The following is a 23,336-nucleotide window of genomic DNA, read 5'->3' on the forward strand; positions in this document are numbered from 1 at the left end:
CACACCTTCGATTTGAAAAGGCTTCTTAAAAGGGGAGTGGACGACTGTGAAAAGGTGGGATGGTATTGTGTGGAAAGAGGGAATGATTTGCATAAATAGGGGAGTGTCAGTAGGTGCATTAAGATTAGAGATACCAATAGCAGCAGTTACAGCGGTTCTGAGACATGTTCTTGGTTCACGTTGGCATAGTTTACCACAGTGAGATTAAATGAGGGATGAATACAGCGAATGAGAGAGCTATGAGTGGCGTGCAGCAGAGATCGCAAATCATTCAGCTTTTCAAACCAGCATAATTCAGTGAGAAATGAAAATAAATGTTATTCTGCATGACGAAATATTTTGCAAATGTGATAAAACTATATTTGTCCAAATATGCACGCTGTTTGGCAAGATGAACAACGCGCCGACGTGATAAGAGAACGTGAACCACCCAACATGCGATGTGATAGAGATGTGTAATTCTAGACCGTGGTAAAAGCGAAGGGGTTTGAGGCTAGTCTCGACCGCGCATCTGAAGCAGAGCGACGCGCGCTGGGTTGCCGTGACGATCCGCGCTGTCTATCACTCGGCAGCTAAATCTATATTTGTCCAAATATGCACACTGTTTCACTAAGAGCCCGAACACATGCGGTTTAGTGCATGGCTGTGACCACAAATAAAATGGAGAGGACGTGGCTTTTGTTCATTATCCAACAGATTACAGATTGATTATTTTGCACTCCTGACAAAAATTAGATAGTCAACGCTTGCAGGTTCGGCGTGCGATTGCTCAAGTTAATTTTACTTTACCGAGCCTTTGTAGCAAAGGCTTCCACAGACGGCGCCGGTTACAGCTCGCTCGGCACCCTTTACGTTACTTCGTATCAGCACAACGCCTAGCTTTCCTCCGTGACTTTTCCGCACGCTGTTTCCAAAACTTCCCTAACATATCTCTACAATAATGATGGAAGACGAGCCTGACAGAAGTGACTGTCTCATGCATATTAACTGAATTATCTTTTATGCATTCTACAGCGCAGGGATTGGACTGAATGAGCTTTATGTCATGAATATATATCGAGAATCGCTCCGAGCGGTCGACGTCAGCATGTACCCACCAGCCCATACATGGACTGAAAAGGCCGCGCCGACGTCAGCATTTGTGACGTTGCTCCGACTAAGCTTTTCAAACCGGAAGACAGAAATCGCTCTGAAAAATGCAAAAATAACTATTTTCACATATGAATACCATTAATGAGTACCCTTAGTGTTTTCAATGATGTGCAGCCTATACATATCTGTTTACATCTCAAAAAAAGTGTTTTGGGGTTTCATGACCCTTTAATGATGCTTCTTGAACCTTAAGGCCAATTCACACACACCAACACAGACAAAAATCACCAGATTACAGTACATCACTTCTCAGACATTTCTCAACCTAAAAAGGGCAGATTTTTCCTGTATCGGAGTGGGAGAATTTCACTGTGCGTGGGGTGGAGAAAGCAGCAGCTCTCACAAACAGCAGTGTGATTAAAGGCTACCAGCTATGTTACTCCGCCCTGCTCAAAGACAGCACCGTGCTCGGGGAGACAGCTAAGAACCCTCAAACGCAAGCAAAAGTACCCTCAGCTGATACTGTAATATACTAGCGAAACAGATTAGGCAAATTTGCATATTTGTGTTTGCGCTCTGGAGAGCGCCTAATGCATCTATTTACAATTTGTTTTTGCAGCTGTGAATGATGATATCATCTAATCAGATATATTTGTGATTTCTTGAACATGATCGGAATCTCACCGCTCAAAGCGGCAGAGTTTTTATTCTGGGATTAGCTGATGCAAACTCATGAAACTCGAGGCTATACAGTCTATAAAGTCCATTGAATAAAACTATTGATAATCATACTGCTAAGAGAACCCATGGCCAACTGCATGCTGCAAAGTTTTGAAAGTGATTTCTAAATATAAATGCTAGATTCACTCTGCACGAGACAGAAATATCCTCATCAGACCAAAAATAGAGGTTTTGCCTCTGTAGAGGACATTATACGTTAGTGAATTTCTTTGACAACATACAGTTTTAAGTCTGGATATTCTTATGAAATATGAGATTCTTATATTCCTTTTTATTACACATCCCATTAAACATTTTTGCAATTAACAGTGTACTCATGTCACCTTTCCTCCTCTCCCTCCAGTAGCTTCCGGTAAGCGTTGATCTCCATGTCCAGTGCCAGTTTGACGTCCAGTAGTTGCTCATACTCGTCCAGCTGCTGCTGCATTTTGGCTCGGATCTCAGCAATCTCCCGCTCCTTCTCTGCCAGTAACCTGCGGCTCAAATCTTTCTCACGGCTCAGAGCCGCTTCCAATTCACTGACATGATCCTGCCACGCACGAGCCTGTTTAAAGAGAAAGGAAACAGAAAAGGTTATCAAATCTAACGGAACATCAAATAGGAACTTAATTATGATTGTTTAAAGTGATAGTCCACCTAAAATAAAAAATAATGAAGGAAACCAAAGTTGCGTTCACACTGACATCAACTGTATTGTTTGAACCTACAATGGAAGTCAATGGGAATCAAAACCCATAACCAACATTCTTTCTTTTCCATACGTTTGTCCATAATAGTGCTGGGCAGTAAATCAGTTTAAATTTTGCGAACGACATTTGTGCATTTTTCAAATACCACTATACGATACAGCATAGCTGCATAAATATCTTAAAGAAAAATAAACTAAATAACTGTCTCAAATAACCCAGTCAATGATATCGGGCATTGTATTTAAGCTGAAACTGTGAATACACCACCCTGCAGAGCTTTGCTAGAGAATGAATAAACTCTGAGATAAAAAATATGAGATTAATCAGATATTTGCCTATTACAATTTACATGAAAATGCGCACATGAACTTGGCCAACCGGCTTGAAAACGAAACTCCTTTTGAATGCGCTCTTCCCTTAACAACAACGCTGATACACGGGCAACAAAACCACAGATCATTTACAACACTAATCATGTTCTTATTATAATTCTATGTAGCCTACATGACAGATTGGCACTGCACATAATTTTATTTTTCATGATCAAAGTGAGAACAGCATCACTGCGCGTTTTTGAATCCATGAGAAACAACTTTAAAACAGATCGACTGTTAAAAAAACGAGTAACACTGCTGCATTACTCATATGATCAATGATTTTGAAAAAGAAATAGCCTATCTAAAGATAATATGACTGTCTCAAATAACCCAGAGTCGATAATGTCGGGCTGCTCCCGTTTGAGCTGAAGCTGAAGAGAATGAACACCAGCCGAAATAAGGGCAGCGCTTTGCTAGCTGGTTATTAAACTCAACCAAACGCCGTCTTATATGAGATTAATCAGATATAGACAATATAATCAAGTATTAAACAAGTAATCTTACAACTTGCATCTGTGGAAAAGGACGCGGATGCGCAGATGAACTTGACCGCGCTCTGATTTTCATTGTGGATTTCCTTTAACAGCGCGCGCTGATACACGGGAAATAATCCTTTTGGGACTATTTGCAAAAAATACTTTCATTAATTTGCATCAAGTATATTATTAGTCTCGAGATTCTTCGCATTAGAGCATAAAAAAATAGATCTGCAATGTGACAGATTGGCGCCGCACATCTTGCAGTGTATTTCTTTTTTTTCTTCTTTTTTCTTCTTCTCTTTTTTTATTTATTTTTATTGACATACAGACATACAAACCACAATAGTGCATTAATTGACAATCGAGTAATTACATAATTCTAGAAGTGAAATAAAAGTGTGTTAATGTATAAGGTGTGTGTGGGTGAGTGTAGGTGTGGGTGTGTGTATTCATAAGCAAAATTACCCATTTACTATTTATTATATCACTACCATCACTTCTCATCATCATACCATCATCATTGTAATAATCAGTGTCCCCTTTTTTTTTTTTCCTATGTAATATTTATCATTGTCACCACTTTCAATGGATCAATAAATTTCACATAGTATAATAATAATATAAGATAATCCTCCCCCCACATCTTTTCAGTCCCTATACTTTTTATTTTATTTTTATATTGTGTGTAGTGTCTAAGGTGCATTAAAAGAAGGGGGACATTGTGCGAGTGTCTCAACTTAGGACAGAGATGCTGTCCTAGAGAAACCATTTCTTGCCTGTCTTGCCTGCCTGAGTGTTTATGAGGTTTTTCAATTTATATATACATACATACACACATTTCTCTTCTACACTGTGGTGCATTAAAAACACATGAAAAGATTAGGGGGAAAATTAGAAATTATCAATCGATTTTACTATAGTAGTAGTGGTGACAATGAAAACCAGGTTTGAAGTTCCAAAACAGCAATAATAATAGTTGATGATGATGATGATGATGATGATGATGATGACGACAATGCTGAAAGCAAAGACAACAATGGAAACAAGAACAATAATAAAAATAATAATAAATAATAGCAATCATAACAATAACAATAATGAAACAATGAAACAATATTGACAATAATTAGAACTATGCAGTAATACCTGTGGATTGATTAAGAGATGGGAGGAGTCGGAGTTAAGGAGAGAGAGAGGATTCAGAGTTGTAAGAGGTCAGAAAGTGTTGGATGGCAGAGGTCGCTTTCAGATGAGGGATTATAGGGGAGAGATGTGTATTCCATTGTAATGAAGTCGGTGAGAAGATTTTTTTAGTGGTTAATGTGTATTTTGTTACGAGTTTTCCAGTTCATGAGGATAGTTTTCTTGGCAATGGTTAGGGCTATGAGGAGAGTTTTAAAGTTTATAGTTTTATCTGTAATTATTGTGAGGTCCCCTAGCAAGCAAAGAGAGGGCGATAGTGGGATGTGGCAGCCCACTATAGTGGATAGTGACTGTGTGACCTCTTCCCAGAAGTGTTTGATTGGAGTGCAGTGCCAGGTTGCATGGATGTATGTATCTGTAGATTTCTGACTGCAATGTGTGCAAATTTCTGATGTGAAACCCATTTTAGCTAATTTTTTTGGCCGTGTAGTGTGTTCTGTGAAGTGTTTTATATTGTATTAATTGAAGATTAGCATTTTTGGACATGAAATAGATGTTTTTACAGATTTGGGTCCAGAAGTTGGCATCAGGAGCTATTGAGAGATAGTTTTCCCATTTTATTGTTGGTAAGTATCAGAGGATGGATACCCGACCCGAGCCCGACGGGTTCCGACGGTATCGGACAGATATTTAGAAATGACGTTCGGGTTCGGGTCGGGCACGTCAGCGCGAAAAGGCATTGAACCTTTTAAATTTAAAACTGCTTATTATGCAAGTAGCCAATGGGCCTGTTTAACTTGATGCAATGGTTTGTTTTTGTGATTAAAATACATGCATTATATAACCCTAACATCCGTCTTCCTGCATGCGGAAATTTGTTTATGTCGCCGTGACAACAACTCGCAACACGTGCGTGCATATTGCCCGCGGCATCCTCGTCATTCCAATGAGCACAACTTCAGCGCTGCTGGCAGCAGGACAGCCTTGAAGCCATCCGCAGTTGATGCAATCCTTTTTCTACATAAATCCTCGATTAGCCTAAACTTTGATGGATAGATTATGTAAATAGATCCCATGTTGCAGTTTAGGAACCACAGTTTGAGAAAATTGGTAAGATGACTTTCATTTCAATAAGCATTTAAATTGTGTTACGTTAATGTTTTGTTCTGTTAGCTTGGGCCATTTTTAGCAGACCTTTGTTCATTTAATTTCAGATGGCTATTTGATTGGGCTCTGTGTAACGTTTGATGCCCCGTGTGCGCGCTGATGCGCTCGTCTGTAAACATTTCAGAATGCCTTCCTTACAGTTGCTTAATAAAAGCGGGATTTCCACACAAACAAACGTGCGTGTCATTAGTATATGAGGGGAAAAAATAGATTTTAACTGTCGGGCTCGGACATAAATATTTGAATGCCTGTCGGGCTCGGGTCGGGTTCGGTTACTGCTCTGTCGGACGCGGGTCGGGCTCGGACAGAAAAATGCAGCCCGATCCGCACTCTAGTAAGTATATGGTCTGAAATTGATTTGAAATGATTTTGTATATTTTAGAGAGAAGTTTCTTTGGAGATGAAATGTTAACCAAGTCTGATATTGCTGGTGGAAGTTCTAAATTTGTGGCTCGGATGTTTATTTTTGCCAGAACAGAAGATTTGAGTTGTAGGTATTTTAAAAATTCATTGCTCCTGATGCCAAACTCCTGGGCCAAATGCGGAAATGTTGTTAATGTGTTGGGTTTGAAAATATGGTTAATATGAGTGATACCCTTTTCAGCCCATGTGCGAAAGTTTTTTTTTATTGCTAATGAAGTCACGGTTGTTCCACAATGGGGTGCGGATAGATGGGGCGCGGATAGATGGGGCTAGTATAGAATTTGTGATTTGGTGAGTGGAAGCTATAGTTACAGCCTTAAAACGTGTGTTGTTTGATTGTTTTTGTGAGGAATGGTATGTCAGCTATATTTAATTATTTGCATAGTGATTGTTCTATATCTAGCCATATAATATCGGATTGGGTGGGGTGGGTCCATTTGTATATGTATTGCAGTTGGTTAGCTATCGAGTAATAAAAATTTGGTGCTTCTAGTTCTCCTTGAGCCTTGTTTTTTTGTAGTGTAGTGAGTTTTATCCTTGGTGTTTTATTTTTCCAGTAGAAGTGAGTGATAATGGAGTCTAATGATTTAAACCAGGTGAGTGTGGGGTGGCTTGGAATCATTGAGAATAGATAGTTGATTTTGGTAAAATTGTCATCTTTATTGCTGCTATTCTGCCAATTATGGAGATTGGAAGGTTGAGCCATCGAAGCAAGTCATCTGCTATTTGTTTTCTTGCAGTCTATTTTTTTTTCTTGCAGAAATACATCTTGCAGTGTATTTCATGATCATTCACAGTGCGTCAGGCATCACTGCGCGCTTTAGTTTCACTTTATTTTGCGATCTGGAAGGCGTGCTGTCTAATGCTAACCAATCAGACCCCAGTTACCGCCCAAAATGTCGCAATAACCAATCCGAGAAATATAAAAATATATTTTTTAAAGTCAGGGCGATCATCGTTTTCATGATCAATCGTCGCTGTTAAGTTCGAGTACTCGACCACTGTTGCCCATCCCTACCATGTTTGTTTATGTATTGCAGCGTGCATGGGCATGCCGTGGCGTGAGGTGCATCTTGACGTAAAATTCTGCCGTAAACGCCTTATCGTGGCGTAAGCGATAGAGCCTTATATAAAACGATAGACATTTTCTATCGTCCAGACGATATATTTCATCATATCGCCCAGCCCTATTTTGACGCGTGAGAAAATGTTCAATCTATGTTCAAGTAAACATAAAATATTATGTAAAAAAAAGAAGAAAAGAAAATGAGATCAATTCCAAAGATAAAATACAAAAATAGCAATGATCATTTAAATATAATAACAGGTTTCTACTGGTACAAAGCTTAATAATAATTCGCTGAAGTAACCCTTTAAATCATGTTTAGTTTCACTTCTACAACACAACGTGCATGTAAACTCTGTAAGAGGATGTTAAGTAGAGTAACAGTGCAGATATCTCTATCAAAAATGTCACTTCCTGAAAACTGTCAGACAGGATTACCGTAAATGAAATCGAGTTTAAAAGAATGACCAAGCAGTAAAATATGTGATCAAGGTATAAATGGTGAGCATCAACAATTAGGAGGAACTTGACTTTCATCTCCAATAGTGTGGGAAAGTGCTTTAATATATAAAAAAAAAAAGTCAAAAAAAGCTGGTGGAAAGACATACCTCTTTCTGCAGGTTTGCGAGTTGAGCAGCCAGACTTTCAATTCTCAGTGTGGACTCCCGCAGCTCCTCACGGGCCATATTGGCTGAAGAGCTGTTCATCTCTGATGACAGACGGACGTTCTCCAGCTGAAACGCACTCAGAATTCTCAGAAAAATGCATAAAAGAGGAACTAAAGCTTTCAGACGAAAACACTTCACAAGCAGCAGATGTGTCAAGACATTTGTTTTGACATGCTATTGTATGTGCAGCACGTCAAATATAACCTTGGCCACGTATGTCTGCTCCATTTCCTCCTTATAGAGTTTGATCTGGTCATCGTGTTGTTGTCTCATGTCGGCAAACGCCTGAGCCAGTTTAAACTCGTACTCCATCTGACGGCCTGAGTCCACCTCAACCAGACGAGTCTCATGCCTGCGCCGCGTGTCCTTGATTTCCTGTCAACAAATCACACAAATATCAGCTGGAGTTCAAAGCACAGTTAAAAATAATAATAATAATAATAAATTGTATTTGTAAAGCCCTTTTCATAGTTAAAAACAATCCCAAAGTGCTACACATAAAACAAAATTAAAAACCGGAAAGAAAACTTAAAAAAAAAAAAAATAGCAAAAAGTAAAAAATGCTTGTTTAAAAAGAAAGGTTATACACAGTTCATAGTGTTCTGTTTAGATGTAAATATCTCTTTCCTGTGTGCGGTCTCCTGTCTGTATAAGTGATTGCTGCAGGAGCATGTGACGATATATATTTCTTATTATTTAATTATCACGACAGGAGTTGTCTACAGACGGAGGCTTCAGTCTCATAATTCTCTATGGAGGAAAAACCCTGTATAACATTATAAACCAGCAATATCCAACAACAATATCCAGCCAACTCTTGCCAACGTCAACTCTTGTGAACTCTTGTTTATTCTTCAAATGTGAAATTCTAAAACGTTAATAACTTGCATCCTAATATATGCAATGAATAATTATACTTATATAAGCACACACAAGTGAATAATGAATGCGAGCACAATTTGACACAAGAAATGTATAAAATAATGCAAATTATTTTGCGATTTAGCACTATATTAGCACTAACGCATACATTTTGACAGCCAGCCCTAATATACAGTGGGTATGGAAAGTATTCAGACCCCCTTCAATTTTTCACTTATATCGGAGCCATTTTCTAAAAAAATAAAGTTTGTTAATTTTTTATTGAACCATTCGGTACGACATTCACGGTTCAGTACGTGCTTGTGAATTGCGTTTATTTTTGGTTTTGCATTTAATTAATAATTTTTCTACAAATTCTATCATTTGCCACCATCCCAATATACTATATAACGCAACATACATTTATATCACACATAGTGGCAGAGTTATACTCACGGAACACTAGATATTCACAATCACGAAAGTTCATTATTAGCATGCATTTTAAAGTCTTGCCGGTTAAACATTTTATTTGCATGCTTATGCACTGTTTTAATACACGATGTTCCGAGCGCACGCACTAAACGCCTGTCAAACACATGATTACTGGAAGTCGTCTGCATTATCCCCTTAAGCCCTGAGGGTATTTTTAGAGTTTTCTCGTCTGAATGGCATGCACAACTTTAAAGACTCATAACTCCAAAACTATAGCAAGGAGAGTCAAATGGTAGGTATTACTTGTTAGCAAACTTATATTTTTTAGAAAATATTAATTTTAGTATATTTGGACAATCTAGTGCTGAGAAACTGCTTATAAAACACTTTTTTAAATATATATTTTTAAATTTTACAAATATTCTTTTATTTGACATGCAATAACTCGGGAGGAAATATGGTCAAAGCCTATTTCTTTTTTGGTGATGTTCCCCCATACGTGTTCTGCATCTGGATCAAATTTTGTGTTTATAACAAAGTAATCAAAAGTTACAGCATTGGGAACAAATGTAGCATTTTTGTTCAATCCTTGACATTTATAAAACTGTTGTTTTCTGAGTGACATTTACAAATTTAAAGACTCACCTCCAAAACTATAGCAAGGAAAGTCAAACGGTAGGTTAGCCTAGAAATCTAGACGCACCCTAGCGGCAGCAAATTTAATTTGCCCGCAAGTGTCGTCTAGGCACTCTCAATACCATTCTGAGCTGTGTTCCTCAAAATGTGGACGGCCCAATAACATCATGTATAGAGTCGGCGGGCGGGGCCATAATGACGACGGTCGAGTTGCGTTTGCGTGCTTCTAGATAACACAGAAACTGGCGGACGGCGGCGGTCTTTCGAATCAGCTTTGACCGCGACTCTGGAAGACTTGGAGTTAAGCTTTTCTCTGAGAAAAGAACGGCACTGAAGTCATTCTTAAAAAGGGAAAATGTGTTCGGAGTTTAGCCGACCGGATACGGCGAATGTTTAATCTATCAGCGAGCTCTGTTTAACCTTCGTTGCTCTGGTTGGTGTAGCGCTATCCTATCGCGTGCAGAGGGAGTTTGAAAGACAACCGTTTATCCCGCCCCTCAGATTGAGATTGTCTATGGTGAGTTTCCAGACCAAACATCTTGATGTGGGTCTGGCTTGTCAGAGTAACGGTAGGTATCATTTGTTAGCAATTTAAAAAATATATATTTTTAGAAAATATAAATTGTGATTACATTTGGACAATATAATGCTGAGAAACTTCTGATAAAAGACTAACATAGTATTATTGTTTTAATAATTTTATAAATATTTATTATTTGACATGCAAAAACTCAATCCTTGACATTTATAAAACTGTTGTTTTCTGAGTGACATTCACAAATTTAAAGGCTCAAAATAAAGCAAGGATGGTCAAATAGTAGGTACCATTTGTTAGAACACTTTTTATATTTTAAGAAAATATAATTTTTTACATTTGGACAATCTAATGCTGAGAAAAGCCATATTATAGTATTACAATATTATTTTTATTATATACTATTATATATAATTTAATAACACAAAATAGATCTCAAAAGATCTTTTAAAGCTTATAATCTCAGCTTTCCAATGCATCTATCCATTTTGATCAACTCGTACCAAGCGCTGAGTTATTCATCTAAACCGAAGTGTAAGCCCCCTGGCTGCTATACAAATTAATGGCCATGTTATTCAGAACTGCACTGATCAACGCAACATCGGTGAGGAATATTTTGAGATCTACTCAATTGATTATGTTGATTTTGGACTAATTTCCAAAATCGGCAGCATCCACTGTAAGTACCAATGTGCTGTTTTCAACGATTGGAGCATGCTTCATGAAGTTACAAGCCTAAACGGCACTTTAGAGTAACTGTTATTCAGCTCGTGCTCCTGTCAGGTTATGATTTTGTTATAATTCTAATTTTGCTTGTGTGCTCCTGTCATGTTAGGTGTTCTAAATCTTTCTGGGAATAACTTTTGATCTGTATGATGGATTATGGTGATTTTAATCGTTAGAGTGTACTGTAAATATTGATGTGCACTTTTCAAAGATCGGAGCATGTTTCATGAAGTTACAAGCCTAAACGCCACTTTAGCGATCCAATAGTTTATGTAGCTTCTGTGTTCCTGTCAGTTTAAAATGTGTTTTAAATCTATCTGGGAATATTTTATGATCAGAGTGACAGATTGTGGTGTCCTTGGTCTCTTTTTAATTGTGAGAGTCTGCTGAAAACAAGAATGAAAACAACTTAGATAGTTTGCTGAGAACAAGAACAAAGCATGCTTCATGGAGTTACAAGCCTAAACGCCCATTTTCCACATTTCATGAAGTTATGATTGCTTAGTCTTGCTGGACTTAACTTACAAAAAACTTGCTCAAGTTTAGTCAAAGGCCAAAACAAATATGCTTGTGTTCTACTCCGTGAGACCTTTTAAATGATATATGACACATGACTATCTGAGTTGTGTGATATGATTTGACACATTGCAGTACATAATATTGATGAATGGCTTTTTTCTAGCTTTGCACGACTTCAGCCCTGCCTCGAACCGTCCTCGTCATACACTTCACCCCAGCTCCCTTTTGCCATTCTTTTTGTAGTTCATTTGATATCATCCTACAGTTGTTGAGTGACATTCGAATGAGTTGGCAGTCATTCTGGTCAGTGGAGAGTCATTTTCGCCCTCTGCCAGTCTGTAGCTTTGTTGCCCCTAATTTTTTGATACCAATTACTTTTGAGATACTACTAGCACTGTTTTTGCCATCCAGCTGGTCCTACTGCAAGAGGACAGTGATGACCAAAGAAGTGTATTTTTTTTAATACTTTTCCTTATTAAATGAGATTTGGTTCAGGTGATCACAATCATTCAGTAGAATGAGGTGTGCCTGCGTTGGAATTCAACCGACATTGGACCGCCACATATTGATTAATCATTCATTCATTATTATGCTATTTAAAAGACACGCATATTCGTTCAGTTGCATTTCCTTAGTTCTCTCTCCGCCCTTTTGCGCGTCTCTTACTCACTTACTCACACACACACACTCGGTGCGTTGAGTCCGGCCGTAAATCTTAAACAAGTTTTATTGCATCTTGTCGCATTTAGTGTGACATAGCTTTTAAAACCAGAGCAGTTGAATAACAGAGTTGTGACACGCCTTCATCACGTGGCAGTGCACGTGGTCACGGCGCTCTCAAAAGTTATAAACAAACCAGCGCAGTGTCAATCAATACAGACCAGTGTTTCCCAACCTGTGACCCCGTGTAAAAGGCGCCGGGACGCACTTATACCGCGGTTCATTTCACATCTGATGACGCATCTTTAATATGGGTTGTAACTTGAAAATAATGCTTTATGTATGTTTCTGTTGATGGATACACGTGCTGGCTCCTCAGTTATACACTACAACAACAGCGATAATAAAAGAAAAACATGGGCAAAACGGTCTCTCTTTGTAAACTTTGTTCAATGCATGCGAGTGGTGCCTTAGCTCTGAATATGACCAGTCATTTTCACTGTCAACACCCGCGTGTAGCCAGAAGACGCGAATGAGAAGATCTGTCTCTGTGCGCTCGTCCCACAGCGCACACACGTCTCACAGCGCGCAAATATTGAGTTATCTTTCACATCCTGTGCTTGAATGGACAAACTCACACAAAAAGTATGTCAAAATGTTACAGCCTACTCTGTATATGCCTTAAGTGAACTTTATACAGAAAATATGACAACTATACTTGGGTCTTAAAGGGGCAGTAGCCTTTACTGCAGTCTATTCAATGTCAAACAAAAGAAAAAGACATCACTCACTGCTCTTGATTGAATAGCTTTTGGAAGTTTAATAAGGATTTTTTTTTTTTTTTAAACAGTTAAATATTTCATTATTTTACATTTGATTACTTTATTCCATTTCTCTACCTAAAAACTATTGTTAGACCTACCTAAAAAACCTGAAAAGCATTGTTTATTTTATTCTTATCTTTGCTCAGTAGTATTTATTTGTGCTGCTGCTTTTATTTAAGTTATTTGTTCTTATTTTCTTTATTTTCATTTGACAGAAGTCCTTTTTCCCCATAACATAGCGAATACCGAACTGTACTGAAACGTGAACCTAAAACCGTAATATAAAGTGAACCGTGAGCAATCTGTACCGTTACACCTCTAGTGTAACTTATGCGAGGGGGTGCCATGACTGAAAAAAGGTTGGGAAACAATGGAATAGACAACAGCTTCACTATACAGGTATTTGCATCATATACAGCATTGATTACTACATCAACCGCATTTATAGTATCATTTTAAAATGGAGTGACGGAGATGCAACATTGTTATGTTATGCTCTTGTATTTAGCCCTGAGATATAGGTTAAAATAGAGAAATCCAATGCAAAGAGGCCAATTAGTCATTTTGAGGCCGGAAAAATAATATAATTAATAAATTATAATGCCATTACCCAAAGTGCCTGTATGTCTCTTTAATAAATAGTCAAGTATTAAAGATCATAACTGCATACGTATTTGTAGGTTTTACATTTGAATACATTTTAGACATGGTCAAATACTAGATTTCTTTAATTAAGAAATTTTAAAAAATTAATCTCTAGCTTCTAGCTACTGGGGTTTCCAAGGGCTCAGTGCTTGGACCACTTCTCTTCTCCATCTACATGTTGTCATTAGGCTCAGTCATTCAGAAACATGGCTTCTCCTATCACTGCTATGCTGATGACCCTCAACTCTACTTCTCATTTCAACCAGATTATCTTACAGTCGGTGTTCGTATCACTGCCTGCCTGACAGACATTTCTCGCTGAATGAAGAAGCATCACCTTCAACTCAATCTTGCAAAGACAGAATTACTTGTCGTCTCAACCAACCCAGCACTGGGGCTAGTCGATTATGGAAAAAATCATAATCACAATTATTTTGGTCAATATTGAAATCACAATTATGTAACACGATTATTTCACATGACTTTGGGAATGTGTTGCATTTATTAAAGAGACACCTTTCAACAATTCTTAAATTGAAACGGTAACATTTGTTGTACTTTTTGAACTATTAAAATAAATAATATAACATTCAAATCAAAGTATAAAAGTATTCAAGTAAAAATGATAACCACAAATAAATAAGATCAACAATAAAGTGCAATTCAACAAATTGCAGCTAGTAACTCGATCAGAATATTAAAGGCTGGCTCACCATCAGCCCCCAGAATTAACAGCAAATAAGTTAACTAAGACAAAATAAAAAATGACTCAAGTCAACATGATGGTAGGGCTGATAACAGGACACTTGAAATATAGGATAAATAAGCAGTAAAAAAGCAAATGTTTTAAAATGAGAAGTCTTTTGTAACAACAATATAAACTACTGTCAGTAATTTGGGGTCAGTATTTTTTTTTCTTTCTTTTTTTAAATACATCAATACTTTTATTCAGCAAGCATGTGTTAAATTGATAATAAAAAAAAATGCTATAAAGAAAATGTATATTACTAGAAAATCTTTTTTATTTTGAATAAATGCTATTCTTTTTAACCTTTTATTCATCAAATATATTAAGCTTAAATATTAAGCAGAACTGTTTCCAAGTTCACTCATAATAAATCAGAATATTAGAATGATTTTTGAAGGATCGTGATAGACTGGATGTCACATGTGACACTGAAGACTGGAGAAATGATCTTGCAAGTAGCATGTTTCGGCTCATCGTCTGAGTCCTTGCAGCAAAACTGTTGAGTTGGTTTAGCCTTTTTTGCTCACCAAACGCTGCTGTAACTGCCCTCCTTCTGCCATCTTTACTCTCGCAGAGTTTTTAAATTCCAGCGGATATGCACACGAGTAACGACCTGAGAGAGTTTGTGGCTTTGGGAGGGGCGGATGTGTGCGTTTCATTCAGAATGCAAGACAAAAGTGTTCTTGCAAAACAGAACATGGCAAAATAATCGTTTTTTTCTCGATTATACTATTTTTGTGATCTTTAATAGCCAAAAACGAAATGGAAATTCAATTAATTACATAGCCCTACCCAGCACTTCATCAAAATTTCTCCATTCAGCTTGGTTCATCAACCATAACTCCATCCAGGACAGCCAGGAACCTTGAAGTTGTGATTGATGACCAGTTAAACCTTACTGACCACATTACTGCCACAGCCCGGTCCTGCAGATTTGCCTTATACAACATTAGAAAGATTAGACCCTTCCTATCAGAACAGGCCGCACAACTCCTGGTCCAAGCTCTTGTTCTCTCCAGACTGGACTATTGTAATGCTCTTCTAGTTGGCCTTCCAGCATGCACTATCAAACCCTTGCAACTGATCCAGAATGCAGCAGCGAGGGTGGTCTTTAACGAGCCGAATAAAGCGCACTCTCTTTATCAGTTTGCACTGGCTACCAATGGCCACTCGCCTACAAAGCAACCACTGGCTCTGCACCAAAATACCTAAACTCACATGTTCGGACTTAAACACCCTCCAGAAGCTTGCATTCTTCAAGTGAACTACGCCTCGTGGTTCCATCCCAAAGAGGCATGAAATCTCTCTCACTGACCTTTTCCTGGACCGTGCCCACCTGGTGGAAAGACCTGCAGATCTCAATTCGTGCAGCAGAGTCTGTAGCAATTTTCAAAAAGCATCTTAAAACACATCTTTTCCAACTGCACCTGACCAAGAAAGACTAGCACTTAACTATCCAATTAAAGTTTGTTTGTCCAAAGTAAAAAAATTGTTTGTGGACTGTGCTCGATTAACAGACTTCTTACAGCACTTGCAGGTTGTTGCCCTTGTTTGTTTCGTTGCTTCTATTGCTCTCCCCTTTTTGTAAGTCGCTTTGGATAAAAGTGTCTGCTAAATGATTAAATGTAAATGTGGAGCTTAGATCGTGCTCAAAAAAAAAAAAAAAAAAAAAAAAAAAAACAGAGTCCAAGCCCGCCTGGCCCTAAACATTAAATCGGTCATGAACTGGCTTTTTTATTTTATACTACCGTCTGCGGTCAACTAATGACATCCGTGTGGTTTTTACATTCAAAAACATCACAACTAATAAGAAATAGGCTATTTTCTACACTGGTTTTAAGGCTCTCTTCTGAACGCTGGGTTCTGATGGGCGTGGAGACTTGGAAGTAAACGCCCACAGCTACGATTGGATAAGATTTTCATACTTAATGAGCTTCAGCTCCCCTTTCAGTTCAGTTTACACAAGGGAGGGAATGATTTAAAAGCGGCAACGGGATGATTCTCTCACAGGGCTCGTAAACATCTTTATCTAACAAACAATTATTTATTTCTCATCCACCCGCGATTGATTGGAATATTATTTCTGTATTACATGGCCCACACAATCTGATTTTATTAGTGCTAACACACGATCAAGAAATAAATATAATTGACCTATTTGAGATTCATCGGCCTGCCGATGGGTTTAGGTTTTTCCCCAAGGACTACCATTTCATATAAAAGACGTTTTACTCACATAACCTTGTTGAACCATTCCTGTCAGATCCACTATAGAAGACACAACATTGTGTCTGCAAATCCAGCACCTGAGATATGTTTACAAACGATTCCGCAGTGAAATGAAGCAAACACACATACAGTCTTCCCCACGTAAGCTGGAACTTCATTAAAAATAAACAAAGCAACACACATTCCTAATATTAGAATCTAAAAGAAGCTTATGCAGCTACTGTTCTTCCACAATATCTTGCTATCTTCAACATGTTTATTGCTGCTGGCTAGCATGATCCGATGAGTCGGTGGGCAGGGGTACTGAATTACATGTGCTTATTATTCTGTAGAGGTGGTGTTTTGCCACTAGATGACATCAGGGTGAAACACACGATCGTTTTCTGGGCCTGGTATCTATAAAAGCTTTTCTTTGACTAACAAGGAAGTTTTCAGCTCAGAAATTTACAGGATAATCTTATATTACCATGACCTTTTATATATCAAAAGCTCAAAGGAAAGCTGATTCCTCAATTCATCACCCCTTTAACTGTAATTATGAGCCTGAGCCTGATTTAATCCCGACCATTTTTTAATACTTGGGCGTTCTGACGAGAACAAGCCTCAGGGTATATACAGCAATCCTTAAGTTAAATTTACTACCTTTTTTACTACCTTCAGAATATTTTTTAAAACCATAACGACACTGAATTGCAAGTGTTAATCAGCGACCTTTCTATTATTTACACAGATTTTGACATATATAACATACAAAAAAGAATAGATTTAGAATTAGGGTTGGGCATCGAGAACCGGTTCTAACTTGGAACCGTTTAAAAAATAACGATTCAATTGGAATCGTTCAGAACATTTATTTTCGGTTCCGATCTTCGGTTCCAAGCGCCAGGTTTTGGTTTCCATGGCCACCTGATTTCCGGTGCTTGCGTGCCCGCTTGTTCTTTTAGTCATGGAAGCCCGGTAAGCGGCTCTGAAGTGTGGATTTATTTCACTTTTAAAAGCCTGGGTCGGCACAGTGCAACTAGTGTTGTCAAAAATATCTATACTGAAATATCTGAAAAGATACGATAGCCTGCTCAGCCTACACAATCGGTCCCAGCTGCTCTCCTCTCTGACCGACAGCGAGTTGACACCAAGCCTGCAGTCTCCCTCTCATTTACTGAAGCTTTCGCGCCTCGATCGCCCCCCGGTGACCGGTCCCAGTATAGCCGCCCCTCTGTGATTTCTAATGGACGCGAGGCAAACTAAATAATAAAATTACACTTCAAAATGTTTTCCCCAAAGTTAGTTTATGTCACTGAAGGCAGTTATCATCACGATGATTTCATTTCAGGCGTTCGTTTTAAAAATAAGTTTAGTTTGAGTTAGTTATTTGATGCTATAAAAACGGGGGGTGTGACGTCATGATTGACAGCTGAGACTGACGGCTTCTCTGAGTGAAGTTGTCACTGAGGCACTAACGGACTTTTTTCGAAATTTTTGGGAGCAGATTAGAGCTTTAGATTTAATTTCTACATTTCCATAACTGTTTATTTCACACCAACATAATTAATTGTTCTGCATCTGCGAGAGTGTGGGCGGGCTTTTGATATCCAGCTGTACTTCCTGCGCTCTACTGCGCAACTCGGCGCAACTCCGGTCCCGAAATCGCTACTGCGCAGACTCGGTCCCAAGATGCCCGCGCCGTGCAAGGCCGCCTGAAAGCGTCAAATCTGCCAAGCGGAAACGGATGATGTCGAGTCGTCCATATTTTTTTACGGTCTATGGTTGACACGCAGCCGCATATTCTCATTCAGCCGGTTAACCTCTGAACAAGACGGACGCGCGTTCTGCTGGACTTTTCCTAATGACAGCGTGTTAGTGTTAGTGTGTGTGAGATCGGTCTGAATTTCGCGCGGGATTGCACATAATTCTACGAATCGCCGCAGATTTCAAGTTCACATCTGAAGCGCACACACACACATAGCCTACCGTAATAAAGTCGCCCCTGGCATACAAGTGCAAATATTCGCTTCTTTTTACAGCTTATTATTGGTCAAATACACTCAAACAAATTCTCAGTGCACATTTTGAACAGTATGTAAACACAGTCTTAAACAATTCAGGAAGAAATGAAGAATGAGTAACAGGAGCAGTGTTCAGGATCCATGAGTGCGGCAGTTCTTAAAGGGACCGCAGTCATTTGTTATTCAAAGTCAAACTACAAAAAGACAAACGATCACACTGCTCTTGACTGATCAACTTGTCTAACTTTAATGGTTTTATATGAAACTATTTAATTTTTTGCAAAAACATTATCCAATGTTATTTTAAATTTATTTAGCCACTTTGCGTTTTTTAATTCAGTTTCTTACCTGAATGTTAGACCTACCTGAAAAAATAAAGCAGTCCATTTCATTTATATCTTTTATTCTATTGTATTTATTTGTGCTATTTTTTGTAATATGTATCTTTGTTTATTCAATTTACCATTCAAAATCAAGCTTACTTGTGCTGTGTGTAAACTATTGCAACACAATTACCCCGTTGTAAAAAATACATTGAGTTAACAAATATTTGTGAGATAATTTTAATAGTAATTGATCAATGTTTATATATGAGAAAAAGCTCAAAAGCTTTATCATATAAAGTGATCTCTTCAGAAGAATGTTTGGATGCCTAGACTTTCAAAAGACAGACATATATACATATATATATATATACATATATACATATATACATATATACATATATACATATATACATATATATATATATATATATATATATATATATATATATATATATATATATATATATATATAAAAAATATCTAATTGACAGTACATGCAGCGTTTTTCCCCCGTTGTATTGAAAATAGCATTGAATATCGATGTGATTTGTTTTGACTCCACCCCTCAAAGAATCGGAATCGAGAATCGAAAAGAACCGGAATCGAAAGTAAGAATCGGAATCGTTCATATCAAAACGATGCCCAACCCTATTTAGAATCGACACCAGGAGGAACTCTGTTATAAGTTATCATTCAGACACAGTAAAATAGATCTCAACATTCACAAAGGTTGGTTAAGGAGAAGCATTACTGCATACACATTTGATTTCAATTAATAATTGGTAATTCAGCAATTAAATGATTTAGTGTTTTTTTTCCAACAACAAAACCTGAGCCAAATATTACATTTCTATAACTGTGATAAGTTTTTGAATTAAACAATACTAAAAACTAGTGCTGTCAATCGATTAAAAACTTTAACTAGATTAATCACACATTTTTTCTGTGATTAATCGCAATAAAAAAAAAAAAGTTTTTGTACGTTTTTAATACATTTTTTAATATAATAATTTCACAGTTAATCAAATTAATGTAGAAACAACATAAAGACAGTATATTTTAAATACTTGTTTAAATGGCATCTTTTTATGAATGAAGGCCAGTATTACTGATATTAATACAGCTACTGATTTTTTTTTTATTTTACATTCATTATTAGGCTTCAAAAATATAACCGTTTTTAATTTAAGTAAACTTAAAACAATGCTAACATAAACCCATAATAAATGTCATGTTTATTCCTGCCCTTCCTGTCTTAACAGTTAGGAAATATACAGAATTTTAATACAGTTATCAAAGTTATATGCAGTCTGCACTGCATAAACTATAAATTAAATAGTTAATTCTTATTAAAGCTACAAAAGTTATTTAGTCAAGAGCAGCGAGTCATTTTCTCTGTTCCCTTTGTTCTTTAACTTTACTGACAGGAAGCTTTATTGGCTGCTGTCCCTTTAAGAGCAGACAGACACGCGGATCTCACTGTTTATATACTGCATATGGATCGCGCCTCATTCTCTCACAAATCAATCAATCAATCAACTTTATTTATATAGCGCTTTTACAATCACGATTGTGTCAAAGCAGCTTCACAGTGTCAAACAGGATAATATTGTGACAAAATTAGATTTGGCTGTACAGTCGTACTGGAGAAAACAGTGATGTTATCAGCTTATTTTAATTTATCATACAGAGACAATGTTGGCAGATCAGTATTATAGTTTATAGAATTAAATAAGACCTAATTCATATATTTTATTTGTATAATAAGTTGAATAACTTTAATCATATTTTTAGTGTCCCCAACTGAGCAAGCCAAGCCAAAGGCGACAGTGGCAAGGAACCAAAACTCCATCGGGGCATGATGGAGAAAAATAAACCTTGGGAGAAACCAGACTCAGTCGGGGTGCCAGTTCTCCTCTGGCCTATTAACACACCGTGTAATAATCTTTTTGTTCATTTTAGACCATATATAAATCGTTTAAGATTGCTCTTATGAGGACAGTCGTTGAAGATATGCCTTGAAGCAAGTCTAAAATAAAACGTAAGCCATGCAGCCACTTCTGTTGAGCGCGCAGTGTTCTGAGATGATGCCGAACGACCACTGAATATGACGTCGGCATCAAACATACGTTGAGACGGAGACGAAAGATCTTTGATTATGTGCCCAGATATGCTAAAGCCCATATTTAAACGAACGCGAACACAGATAGAATTTAAATACCTATACCTATAATAATACCGTAATAATAATACCTAATTTGGAAAAAAATAATACCTATGAGACCACATTTAACACTTTTAATGGCCTTTTAATGGCCTTAAATTTGACAATTTTGATTTATCACTTTTTAATACTTTTTAAAACCCCGCAGACACCCTGAAGCCTGTAATGAGCAGAGCGAAGCAGACCGGTGTGACTCAGCTCAATAATCCCCATGTTCGCTCAAATCCCGCTCAGACATGACATTTTTTTTTTTTCCTTTCATTTTTTGTAGGGGTGACCCCTAATAGTCGAAGATTCGATGCATCGATATGCAGGACCGGATTCGACCCGAATCTTCACGGGTGTTATGAAACGAGGATCATACCATTTTGGCAATATGGGGGTGCTCAATATTAGTGTTATAAAGACGTGTCGCGGCGCTGAGCGATCGCCCCTTTAAGGGCACTGAGCTTCACACCGGACGCACCGCGCCTTTAAAATTCGAACATATAGACCGACGGCGGCATTCGGCGCCTCTCCGCGGCGATTAAATGTATATTTCCCTCAAATCGTGAATGTACGTGCTGATTTCACCCTGTGCTAAAAGATACACTCATCGTGCAGCTCTTCTGTCAGAAGTCGATTCAAAATTGACTTAGCCTCCTACTGACTAGTGTCCTGCTGCCTTTCCCAACCCGTTTATACAATTTTTTTTTTTTTCAGTCTATGGTTTACACACACATAGATGATTCGACTTTTGGTCGACCATAGAGAGATTCGAAAATTCTGATTCGAAAGTGTAAATCCTTAGTCGGGGACACCCCTAATTTAAATACACAAATGCTTGATCAAGGGCCTGGCCTGGACCGAAGATAGTGCCGGTAAATCTCAGCCCAACCCCTCCCGAGCGTCAGTTCGGGTCAAGTTCAGACTTGGGCTCAGGCAGGGAATCTAAGCTCTATTCCCAACCCAATGAAAATCAAATGACTTCCTATCACTCTAATACAGGGCTCGCAAAATGTCAAAAAATATCTGTTAGCCCTTCAGGCACGCTTAAGATTTTGATAGCCCGAAAAGAATTTAACTAGCCTGGGAAAAATAATAATAATTAATGTAGAAATATCAGTCAATACAGGAGTCGAAATATCAATCAAAAACATGTATTTGGTTCTAACTGAGCTATAATTTCTATCCTGACCTTTCTTTTTTTGGATAAGCAGAACTGAAGTACCATTGTAAATCCATGCACCTTTCGCACACACTTAGTAGTGTCATTGTCTTCATAGTTTTGTGCAAAAAAAAAAAATTTTTTTATATATATATATATATAGCGACTCAGGCAAATCAAACACACAATTGCCCGTTACATTTAACAAATATGTTTTAAATGCTTTGTGCTTAGTAACAGAACCCTCCCCCAACACAACAGAGAAAGATCCTCCGTTACCCTGGAAAGCAACTGATAAAACCTTTTTTATGGCCCAAAAGAATTTGGCCACATAAAGTCCAGAGTTAAAGACACAAAGCTTGTAAAACACACACTTTTGCCTCAAATTATAGACAAACCATCTATAAATGAACATGCACCCCAGGACCTTGTATGTACACACATAACTGTCTTGTTACATATAACCAGCAGCCATAATCACCCTGTAGCCCAAGACTGGTTTCCTACTGAAGCTAAGCAGGGCTGAGGCTGGCCAGTACCTGGATGGGAGACCAACTGGGAAAACCAGGTAGCTGCTGGTAGAGGTGTTAGTGAGGCCAGATGGGGGTGCTCACGCTGTGGTCTGTGTGGGTCCTAACACCCCAGTATAGTGATGGGGATACTGTACAGTCAAAAGAGCACCGTCTTTCGGATGAGACGTTAAACCGAGGTCCCAACTCAGTGGTCATTAAAAATCCCCAGCATCCCGGGCCAAATTTGCCCATTGGCCCCTAATAAGTGATCCCCTCCAGTGCGCATTGAATCAGTGTAAACAAAAGCGGAGCTGACGTGCGAGTGAGCTGTTTTATCAGAGCATTGTCAACGTCAGCGAGTATTTGCATTAGATTATTATTACTATTATTATTTTTTAATGGCATCAATAAAGCCTACCCGCAATTAAGTGTTGGGTCTTCTATTCGCGGACCCTGATTCT

At 38.0% G+C, this 23,336-nt stretch overlaps 1 protein-coding gene across 2 annotated transcripts in view; it reads right to left on the reverse strand.

Annotated features, from left to right (window-relative positions):
• lmnb1 (lamin B1) overlaps positions 1-23,336 on the reverse strand; it is a 74,437-nt gene that overhangs the window by 10,786 nt on the left and 40,315 nt on the right. For both annotated transcript variants that reach the window (XM_067434101.1, XM_067434100.1), the window contains exons 5-7: positions 8,050-8,220; positions 7,786-7,911; positions 2,157-2,377 (exon numbers count right to left, since the gene is read on the reverse strand). In XM_067434101.1, coding sequence (XP_067290202.1) covers positions 2,157-2,377; positions 7,786-7,911; positions 8,050-8,220 — 518 coding nt within the window. The remainder of the gene's footprint in view (positions 1-2,156; positions 2,378-7,785; positions 7,912-8,049; positions 8,221-23,336) is intronic.

Source organism: Pseudorasbora parva, chromosome 23 (assembly GCF_024679245.1).
Source record: "Pseudorasbora parva isolate DD20220531a chromosome 23, ASM2467924v1, whole genome shotgun sequence".
NCBI lineage: Eukaryota > Metazoa > Chordata > Actinopteri > Cypriniformes > Gobionidae > Pseudorasbora > Pseudorasbora parva.